At 34.7% G+C, this 11,731-nt stretch overlaps 1 protein-coding gene across 2 annotated transcripts; it reads right to left on the bottom strand.

The window, feature by feature from the left end:
- Positions 1-2,096: 2,096 nt before the first annotated feature.
- Positions 2,097-3,966, bottom strand: LOC120632782. 2 transcript variants are annotated; one of them, XM_039902787.1, is made up of 4 exons: positions 3,854-3,966; positions 3,565-3,648; positions 2,886-3,073; positions 2,097-2,262 (listed from the first exon to the last, which is right to left on the bottom strand). In XM_039902787.1, the coding sequence occupies exons 1-4, from the start codon at positions 3,942-3,944 to the stop codon at positions 2,110-2,112; spliced, it is 516 nt and encodes a 171-aa protein (XP_039758721.1). In that variant the 5' UTR covers positions 3,945-3,966; the 3' UTR covers positions 2,097-2,109. The 2 variants fall into 2 exon arrangements, with proteins under 2 accessions (XP_039758721.1, XP_039758722.1); XM_039902788.1 differs by lacking the exon at positions 3,565-3,648.
- Positions 3,967-11,731: the final 7,765 nt, after the last annotated feature.

The raw sequence follows: 11,731 nt of genomic DNA on the forward strand, positions 1-11,731 counted from the left end.
TAACTTCAGATTGTTTTCAAGGTTTGTTTAACACTGTTATCTTCAAGAAACAGCCCTGCCGTTTATGTTGTTATTTATGCTCAAAGAGAAATTTAGCAGATTAGTGACTTAATTGCTGTTACTTACACGAAGACCCAAAGCCTAAAGATCTTAAAGTATTGAAATTATATCAAAAGTATTAAATTATAATTAAAGAGCTCCGACCAATCTATATTTCACCACCTGAGGGATTATGTTAGAGTTACGTTATAAAGTTGAAGTTGATTATTTTTTTGTCGAAAGAGCTATAATCTCCGGAACTACCTAGTCGTATTTAAATAATATTTTATTTAATTATTAAAATTTCAAATTTGAGGCTATTTAACATCATTCTACGCGTGAAGGAGCAACCCGAGAATAAAAAAAGCAATGCGAAGCAGCGGGCTAGGGTAGAAATGAATGAATGGATACATGCTTATAAAGGAATTATTTATTAAGAAATTGTGCGCAGGCATCCATTATTCCATTATAAGGAAATAGGTAAGTTAAAATTTTGGAACAGATGTTCCAAAATCCCTAACAGGTTGGCAAGTTACCATCTAAGATTGCATCAGCACTTACCAGCAGGTGTGATTGCAGTCAAGGGCTAACTTATAGTGGAATAAATAAAAATCAGGAGTGTGATGCGATGTCACAGTTCTATAAATGACAAGGCTATTTCGTAAATATTATCAATAGAAAATCATATATGAAAATACGTGTTCTCGACGTCTGGAGTTGGTAAAATGAAATAAAAAGCAAGTACCAATAAGTTCTCTACGATATTGTTTGCTGTTGTAACACAAACCAGTCTCGCAATTCAATTTCTATCGCAATTCATATTATATTACCTACTGCTCGATAAACTATAATGTACACTGTTTTCTTACGTGCTATGTTTACGAAAGGAGTAAAAAATTGTTTGCAGTAGTGCATTTTCTGCCGCTATGTTATGCAACCCCACAAATTCTTACTACGTTATCTTGTCCATTATTCTATATTCCACACTAAAATCATAACGGCGAATGGTTTTATGTTTGTTCGTTAGTTTGTTTGCTACCTTTGTTCGGCTAAACCACTGCATCAATCCAGATACAATTTTATCATAGAGACATCTGGCATCCTAAAGATGGGTGTAGCTTATTTATTATCGCATAGCTATATTATATTATCTTTATACCTAAACCGAAGTATTTCGACGAAACCTTAAGCAGAAAGAACCTAAAGAGAGCCTGTGCCGATTATTCCCGGAGCGGATGAAAACGCGAGTAAAACTAAATATATAAATTAAAAATAAATCTCGTTTGTTCGCGTACACATCAATTGAAAATGACTGGACCGGTTAGGCTATTCTGATTTTTTTTTACTATTACAATGTGTTGTACACTATATATAAAATAAAATCTGAATTGATATTTTTTTGTTTCAAAATGTTCGAATGTTATATTCTGTCCCCTTTTTTAAAACTTTTGCCCGATAAATTGTAATTATAGTCTTGTTTTTTCTGTAGAATTTTACTATGAATTCAAAATTATGGCACAACACGTCAAAGGACAGATCCCCAGAATCACTCAGAATCTCAGTAGGAACTTACAACACCAGAGTAAGGAAATTACAGGTGTCTGTCCCACATACCTAAGTGCCGAATAGCCTTCATTACCAGTTAGTTTTGCTACGATGTGATAATAATGGTACAACATGATCAAGCAGCGTGGTGAGTCTGTGCTGTGCAAACCCTATCGCCCATGAGAGAGGAGGTCTGTTTCGAGCACTGTGACTATCATGTCAATGTAATATATTATGTTCTAATTTATTTGTATAGCCTAACTTATCTATTAGCATATTATTCGTAATTACGTTTATTTAATTAATCAGCGCCTGAAGTGTCTTTTCCTGGTATTTTCCTAATCCTAAGGCGAAAATCGCTAATAAGCAACAAGCCCACCTTTTGTTTTCTACTTCTGTTTTTGTATTTCTATTATTTTTCTTATTCCTTAACTGAAATTTGTGTAAAAATAAAGAGCTAAAAAAAGTAATTACAAATAATTAGACCCTTTATAAAGCAACGTTCCATTTATTACCCTATTATTCTTAGGACGAAGAAGAAACATTATAACACTTGAGAACTCTCATGGCTTCTTCTGCTGAAAAAGGTTTTCGCTGGTCATGTAACAGTCCCATGGCATGAAGCGTAACGTGGGCGACCTGTACTGGCAGCGTGCAAAGCGGTGTTATTAGTACCACCTGAAAAATTATCGCTATGGATCTCCAGGCAGATAAGAACTAACAAAAGAGCGTCGAGCCCGGCAGGAAAAGGAGGCGCATATTACCGATTTTTAAGTTTTATGGTTTAAAAAAAGATAGTACCAAAGAATATACAAACACAAGGTTCGTAGGGTGTGAGATTATAATTTCCTAAAAGAGGTTTAATATTATTCGAGTAAAGAAAATAATAAGGAGCTAACCAGATCACCCGTTTACTGTGGCAAATTAGATCACAGATCAGATAATATGAGGTATCTACTGAGCGAGCGGTGTAGCCTAGTGGTTAAGACTTCCGGCCCCCATTTTGGGGAGAATGAGTTCGAACACCTCTAACTTTTAAGTCTAGCTTTACTGGTGAAGGTTTTCTCGCTAACAAGTGATTTAATTGCTAAAATTAGAACGCACATAACTCCGAAAAGTTAGAGGTATGTGCCGGGGATCGAAAAAGGGGGACCGATGCCCTAACCGCTAGAAGTTTCTTGTCCAAGTGCTGGTTATATAAGTTAAAAAAGTTGTTATAGGTAGAAGAACTGTAGAAGCTCTCGATGCACTCAAATTATCAGCTGACTTTATCATCATTAAAAATTGTAAAGGAATCCTACCCGTCGTCTGTAATATGTTGAAGTCGGTAAGCAACAATACTCTAAGACGTCGGAGAACGTGAAGAAGAGGTATGTGACATTTTTGTCTTTTGCCAGCTGTATGGGATTATATTCAACAAACTTCAAACACGACCGTGTTTCTATATGTCTGATGCCTCTGTGAGCTACGTTCACTAAACGATTTGGATCTGAAATTAGAAAGGTACGCATCATCATCAGCCTTTAGATAACTCACAGATGGGTACAGGCTATTTCTCTCATAATATAACAGACAGACTCCAAGATGCTTCAATGCGAAATGGACTATAGTTTTCACATGTTAGATCGACCAGAATCCGGTTATACGGACTAGTATCTGGTTGCTTACCAAGAAACACCGGTGGAAATGCCAAATTCTTTATTTTCTCTCTTTGCTGGTTTGGTTGCAAATTATACTGGTTTTTGAGAGAAAAGTCCTATACGTAGAAAAAAGGCCAGATGTTATTTATTTGTTAATGCATCAGGGGCATAAGATTTATTATTATTGCTTCAGAACAAAAATTGAAAAAATCATTTATTATTGAACAAGAACTTAATTTGTTTACAAACCGATGAAAGATATCGGTTTGTGAATTCAACCAGTATGGAACCAAATCTTTAATCGGTTCCCGAACTTCTTTATTTTCAATTGGTTACTTACTAAGGAGGTATGAGTTGTAAGCAAAAGGTATTAGTCCGTTGTCCCATTCACATGGCCACTTTTTAGGTAAACCTCTCTGTATTCCTATAAGGTATTAAGAAATGGTTAAAACGTCATTATCAATAGCCTATAGCAGTCCGCTGCTGCACTGAAGGCCTCTCCCAACGAGAGGGTTTTCCCTCAATCACCCTAAAAAACTGAATTGCTAAGTAAAAAAAGATATTTGCAATCACGTTTATATATGACTCAGTTTTGATGTCACAAGAATAAATAAATATTAATTACTCACTAGTGACATTACAAGAATCCGAAGCATCAGCAGCAAAACTACAACGGAAACCTATTATTATTAAACCCAACGATATTGAGTTGCATGGCATTGGAAAACACGAATACAGTTAAACAATTTGCATATTTTATATCTTTATTTATTTTATACCATTTTTGGTTTGGATTTACATTTAAATTCAAGTAAGTCTAACATAAATAACTTTTTACGAGCTACGTATTTGATTATGTAATTTAAGAATACAATATACTATTTTCTTAAAATTGTCCAATATATATATATAGACGTTTTAGAATACGAAAATGAAAACACAGTATTAAAATACCAAATTTGTTTGCAGATGAAAATTTTGGACTAATTTTTAATATTTTATTACAATCATGACACACTCTAACCTCAATTTCTGAAGAATTAATCTCAGATTGCATCATCAGTTGCTTGACCACCATGTGATATTGCAAACAGGGGCTACCTTTTAGTGGAATAAAGATAGACCAATGATATGCCTCATTATATTAGTGGATCTGGCCGAGGTCGTCCTGCCCGGCAATGCCACCTACCGGGTGCAATTGAGTTTTAAAACCAATCAGGAACGCAATGAAATGTACACTCAAAATTTCATAAAAAACGGTCCAAATGATTAATAAGAGCTAGGTGACATACACACGTACCGAAGAATTATATATATTAGTATTTTTCTCACCGTTAAAACCTTCCCTAGACCTCCACAAATATTTCAAGACTGAAATTAGGCAAATCGATCCAGCCGTTCTCGAGTATTAGTGAGACTAACGACCCTTATTTCATTTATATATATATTATATATTTGTATATATGGATAGATAATACAGAGAGAATCCTTGTAAATAACTTATGTACATTTTTCGAATGCTGAAACGAACTGTATTGGATGAAATTGCCGTGTTCTCAAAATTTTATGTAGTTATGATTTCAATTACTGCTTCATACCTTAATTAGTTTTCAAATCGATATTTTACTATTTGACCGTTCTTTACATGAATAAAAATCATATTTTCTACATCAAATTGCGAGCTGCTATCCAAGTAAAAGTTGAAAATGCGAGAAAATTTTTAAAAATCTTGTCATGCAATTCTCAACAAGAAAGTTTATCTTTAGATTCGTTCAAAGATATCCACATGGTTCTCACAGAAGTTTATAAAGAAGTTAGATAAAAGTTAGTAGCTTTGGAGAGTCTAACACATTTTGAAAAAAATACCAGGATGTACGGTAAAACTTACTTAAATTAACAATATTAACCCCGTTATTAATAATCGAGGCGTAGCGCATCTTTGACGCCGTGACGAAACACTGTGAAAGTACACTATCGTGTTACCAGTTATGTCTTACGGCTCTAAAACGTGGACGTACTCGGAGCCTTCTTATGAGGTCCGTATTAAGCGTAATACGGACCTCATAAGAAGGCTCCGAGTTACTTAGCGGGCGCGCGATGTAGAGAGTTGTCAGCTAGGACTTGCACCATTGTCATAAACATGGCAAAACGTCGGGATAGCTATCCATTGTTTGCTGACGCTTCAACTCTGAGAGCGTGGCATAACCACATTTAAAAATAAAAGACTGTACGTTTTAATCACACTTTTAAAAACCATTCCAATCTTCCATTTGAATTCTGCGTATTAAATTCTCTAAACTAGCGCTATATAAATACTTGTTATACTGAGCCTTGGCGTATGAGACACAATGCAAATTGAAATAGACTAAACTTGCTACATTAACATGACAAATGGTGGCGGATACTCAACTAAGGAAAGCGGGATTCAATATTTGCATAATTCGTGCTACATTAGCACGCCCTGGTAATAGGCACCGATACCGAAAACCGTTTTCATTCTACATATTATTTAGCGAGCATTTTAGCTGCGCGTTGAATTCGAATTTTGAGTACTACATTCGGAATCACATTATTAAATCGGTGTATCTTTTTTCTGTTTGTTACTCAAGATGTATTGATAGTTTTTTTTATGATAGTATAACAAATAATATATTTTTATGTTTTATTGTGCCTTTTGAAGTGGAGACATGGGGGCCGTGTAAGCCGGTGGCTCGTGATCTTTTGAAATACTTATCAAAAAGTGCTACTAAGGAAAGATGGAAGCAATATTTGCATAACTCGTGCTAAAGTAGTACCACCCGATCTGTCCCCTGTGGCACCGATATCAAAAATATGTGGTGGTTATTTTAACAGCAATAGGGAAGTGGTGATAGCCTCGTGGGTAAGGCTTCGGCTTTCCTAACGTGAAGACCGAGTTCGAGCACACATCACTGATTTTTTGTTTAAGTGCGTTTTTAATTTAACAAATTTAAATATCACTTGTTTTAAACGGTGAAGGATAACATCGTGAGAAAACCTGCATGCCTGAGAGTTCTCCATAAGGGTTCAACGGCGTGTGAACTCGACCCATCTGCACTTGACCAGCGTGGCTTAAACCCTTCTCATTCAGAAAACCGTGCCCTGTAGTGGGCCGGTAATCGGTTGATGATGATGATGATGATGATGAATAAAGACACAATTGGTGAACAAAACATACAGCCCCAATATTTATATAGAGAAAGAGAAGAGAATAGAGAAAGAGGAGCAGAAGTAGGTACTAACTTTTATTGTAGCATTAGAGCTACAATAAAAGTTAGTACCTACTAACCGTATGTGTAGTTCGTGTTAAAGACTAATTAGACATATTTGCTGCAGAATTAATGTTGTATAATTTAAAAACCTATTATATTCCCACGAAAAAGGTTCAAATATATCAAATAAAATATAGCGTAATCGATATGTCTCATTTTTAACCCCCCACGCAAAAACGATGGGCTTTTATAAGTTTGCTGTATCTGTGCTTGTGTGTGGTTGTGTGTGTCTGGCTGTGGCTTCCTAGCTTCTGAAAGGATTAACCGATTTTGATATGGTTTTTTTTTGTTTAACAGGTGATTTAATCGAGAGTGTTTTTAGCTATGATTGATAAAATTCGATCCAAGATGGCGAATAAATTTTTTTTACATCTCCTCAATATGGGTATTAAATGGGCTTGACTAGTAGAATAATGTTCACTATGATGAAAGTCGGGGTTTATGTTTAATTTTAATTTATCTTAAGTGTATTTGAGTTAAGGAAATGAGATTCTTGCGTGACGTCCAATCTTGAGAGGTGGTTTCTTTGATACTTTTGATAAATAGGAATAATGTAATGAAAGATTATAAGATATGACATAAGATAAATGGTGATAGCTTAGTTATTGAAACTTCAGCCGCGCTTTTTTACATCGTTACTTTTCAAAATTACGTGCTTCTTTAATCGAAACAATTAAATCTCACTTGCTTTAATGATTAAGGAAACATCTGTTAAAAAAACCTGCGTGCCTCATGTTCAATATTTTCGTCATTATCATTTTACCGGCCTACTACAGGGCACGGGTCTCATACAACATTGAGAAGGGTTAAGGCCGTTGTCCACCACGCTGGCCCAGTGCGGATTGGTGGACTCCACACACCTTTGAGAACATTATGGAGAACTCTCAGGTATGCAGGTTTCCTCACGATGTTTTTCTTCACCGTTTAAGCAATTTAGAGGTTCGCGCTGGGATTCGAACTCGACCTCGCGAAAGTGAAGCCGAAATCCTAACCACTGGGATATTACTGTTTGTTACTATTAACTGCCTAGGAATGTGCCTACCTCCACAATATTCTTTGCAAATGTACATATATACCTTTAGTGTGGTAATCAGTGACAAAAATGTTATGAAATCAAAACCGGCTAATAAAAAAATATGATAAGTCATGTAAATATTAGCATGACCTCTTGAAAATGATATTGCAATATCGAAACATAAATATTCAACACATTGATTCAATATTTCATTTCAATAACGTTTTCATTTTAATATAACTATTAATAGCATTTCGTGATTAAAATGGAAAGAATGTGGATTCGTTAAGCCCCATTCCTATTTAATATTTTTGTTTGACTTTTTAAATAAATGCACGGAATATTTTACATAAAACATTTATTACTGCTGAAACCAACAAGCTTTTATTTAAAACAATGCATCTATTATGCTTGAATTGCATTATGATAAAAAAGAACAATATTTATTTAATTGAGAATCTTTTTGTTTTTTTTTTAATCATATATTTGCAAGGACACGTGAGTTATGTCCGAAACCACTGATATTATAATCGCTTAAATTTGTAAGCTTACCTAGGAAGGTCAGTTATTAAAGTTAAGCAATTCAGTAGGCATAAGCGGTATACTTTTGTTATGGATAGTGTAAATTAAGCTAAGCTATAAATATTATAACATAAGTAAGTAAGTAAGTACCTATTTTTTACAAACTAACAGACTAAATGGGCTATCATAAACAGTCCCCTTCTGAACTTAAAGTGTTTTCGTTCAGAAGAGTAGTTGGGTATAGTTGAGCTGTAGAAGATCGTCCTCCAGCCCTCCGTGCTACTACTGTACGGATGGCTGGAGGACTGGAGGACGCTGACTCTATGACGCCTCTTACGACATCCGCATCAAGAGGAGGCGTGGTGACAACTGCATTCTGATCTGCCTCACGAGTAAATTAATTATAGCCGTTCCTATTTTACAAAGGAACGGAAGGAAGGCATTTAAATGTAAGAGAGGGTAAGAGCCCAGTGTGGGGTTAAAGTACGTACGACGTACGACGACGCATCGTAGAAATAAATACTTATAATATGACACCACACGACGCATCTTAAAACTTGAAATGCGTCGAGATATTGTGATGCTACGTCACACTCTTAAGACCACTCTAACAAGGTTTTCAAAGCATCACAATTCCACCAATAACAGTTTGCAGCATCATTCATAATAATATCTGGATTCCTAGTATTCTTCTACTGTTCGAAATACCAGATCATTTCTACCGCGCCCTTGCAAACTATGGAACGATCTCCCTTCTGATGTGTTTCCTCAAGAATTCAATCTAGGGTTATTCAAGGGGCGGATAAACAAATTCCTTAAAAGCTGACAAGGCATCGGTGGCTCCTCTGGTGCTGCAGATGTTTATGGGCGGCGGTGATAACTTACCATCAGGTGACCCACTAGCTCGTTTGCCCGCTATTAATATTAAGAAAAAAAAAATTTAATAAATGGATGAACACAAAATCTTCCCTGTTTTCTTCCTATACCTTATCAATAACGACTATAATGATATTGTAAAGCAAAATAGGTTGATGTATTTTTTTATTATTCAATCACAATGAGGCAAACATAAAAATTCTAAAGCCTGAAAGTTTTATTTGTCTGTCTGGAGAAATTAAACAAAAAGCTCAAAATGTGGTTTTTACGATTTTACAATCCTAAGAGAACATTTAACATTTTGTTTAAACTGTGTGCGGAAATTCCACTAGATTTTCCCTAGTCAATGTAAACACTTAGCGTGTTTCCATCGACTACCATTCCAGAAACGTAAGATAACACTTTGTTTAAATTGTGTGCGGAAAGTCCACCAGATTTTCGCTAGTCGATAGAAACACGCTAACTCGTCATTAATAAAACATAAACAAAACGTTTTAATCAAAGAGTCTGCAAAGTGTCTGTCCAAAGAGAATTGGCAAAAATCCAGTAAATTGTCGAAAACGATTACTCGCCGCAAAGCATTTCCTTACTTGCGACAGAAACTGTATCAAATACGAAATCCTTTGAGAGATAAAAAAAAACACTTCTTACATACATTTGCACGATATCAAATAAATATTAACGTTTCACGTTTTTATGGATTCAATATAAATGAACTGTTTATATTGAATTTGGGTTACATTATTGATGATTTTTTAATAACAGTACAACCGATTTTGATAAAATTTAAATGGGACCACCTGGCCAAGAATCGAACCAAGGACCTCGCGATGCTTGCAGGTTTGACTCCAATCCATCTCCCCTACCAGAAATGTCACCTTTGCCCAGCAGTGGAACATTAATGAGTTTAGGACGATTAGGTCAATGATGAGATAAAAACAACATATTGGTTTCCAAAAAGTTTTTAAAAATGTTAAATATTCCAGTTTTTTGGCAACGTGAAAAGTGGAAACAATATATACAATTTTTCTTTTTTAGACAAAAAAGGTCACCGCAGCGTTAAGTTTTTTTTCTTTTTGGCAAACTCGGTGCCCAGATGTTACTCTATCCAAATACCTCCACCGCATTGTCTAGTTGGACAAACCACACTATAACAATTGAAATTTTTGGCACAGAAGCAGTCTAATGAAATATCAAGTGTAATTTATCTATATATATAAAAGGCAAAGGTGGCTGACTGACTGACTAATCTATCAAAGCACAGCTCTAACCACTTGACGGATCGGGCTGAAATTTTGCACACAGATAGTAATTTCAATGTAGGCATCCTATATAGGCAATTCCAACCCTTTTTTGCATTTTTCAAGTTAATTCCATGAAACTTTGATTTTAGGTTTTGGATTAAAAATAAAGAAATGCGTGTTTCACATTAAAAATTCCAACTACGAATACAAATATGAAAGTTCCAGGTTTTTTAAGTAATAAACGTTTACATTTTTCTATTAGAGAATATTTACCAAATCAAAAATTATAAATAAATAAATATACTATGACAATCCACACATCGCCATCCAGCCCCAAAGTAGCTTGTGTTATGGGTACTAAGATGACTGATGAATATTTTTATGAATGATATACATAAATACTTAGAATATAAATATAAACACCCAGACACTGAAAAACATTCATGCTCATAACACAAACATTTTCCAGTAGTGGGAATCGAACCCACGGCCACGGGCTCAGAAAGCAGGTTCGCTGTAAACTGCGCCAATCGGCCGTCAAAAATTGAACTTAACGTGAGTGAAGCCGCGCGCTAGTTTATACTATAAAAGAAGGTCTAAGACTGACGCGAGAATCGTAAGAGGAGCATTATCGCCCAAAATTAATAATAAATAAATTAATAATCAATAAATATTATTTAAGTTGAAGTACTATTGCCTTGCTTATTGCTGCTACCGTGTAGCATTGCTGTGTTTCGGTCTGAAGAAAGCGGTTGCCGGTTTAGTTATGCACAGGACGACATTTTATAGAACGTGTTCCTAGCACCCCGAAATGTTGCTCTGTTTATAGGTTTTTCACTAACTAATAATGTAAGTGTTGTTATTATATATATTAGATTATTTTTATATTTATTTATTAATTATATTATGTACTTTTGATCTATTTGTGTACACTAGTTTATGTATTAGTATGTAGTTATTCGCCTAAGTCTATTCACTTCTTTTTTTTCCTAATTCAAAGGTTTCCTGGCGGAGATCGCTATTAAGTGATAAGGCAGCCTTTTGTATTCTACTTCTTTCGATATGTTTCGGTTTTTATTATATTTTATATATGTTAATGTTGTGGTATACAAATAGAGAGTTTAATAATAATAATAAAAGGTGGGCCAAATCTTACGTCCTACGCCAATCCGTCAAAAAAATCTACTATTCTCTGTACATAAGAATAGCACTACTAAATATCGAGATTTGGATTAGATTTGGATTAACATTAGGCGTTTCATTCGACAAGATCGGAGGAGCTAAAAAATACATTCACATTTGGGGTTTTTTTATTTTTTTATTTTGGAAAAAACAGTAATTACGTTAAAGTAACTTAATACATGTATGTATATATAGACTAAATATTGCCAATAAAGTACATTTATTTACGATAGTAGAAATTTTTTGAAGCAATTTTAAAATATAAATGTTTTTGTCATTAAAAAACCGACTTTGTTAAACATAGTCGTTTAACAAAGTCGGTTTTTAAAAGCAAGAAGTAGATATTTCCTACAACATTTTTAAGTAGGTTTAAAAATT

The sequence above is a fragment of the Pararge aegeria genome, chromosome 20 (genome assembly GCF_905163445.1).
Source record: "Pararge aegeria chromosome 20, ilParAegt1.1, whole genome shotgun sequence".
Taxonomy (NCBI): domain Eukaryota; kingdom Metazoa; phylum Arthropoda; class Insecta; order Lepidoptera; family Nymphalidae; genus Pararge; species Pararge aegeria.

Excerpts from the sequence above, each read along its gene's own strand:
- LOC120632782 (XM_039902787.1), bottom strand. The coding sequence starts at position 3,944 with ATGCCATGCAACTCAATATCGTTGGGTTTAATAATAATAGGTTTCCGT. Across the intron at positions 3,649-3,853 it reads GGATTCTTGTAATGTCACTA|GAATACAGAGAGGTTTACCT; the intron begins GTGAGTAATTAA and ends AATACCTTATAG. Across the intron at positions 3,074-3,564 it reads TTACAACTCATACCTCCTTA|ATCCAAATCGTTTAGTGAAC; the intron begins GTAAGTAACCAA and ends TTCTAATTTCAG.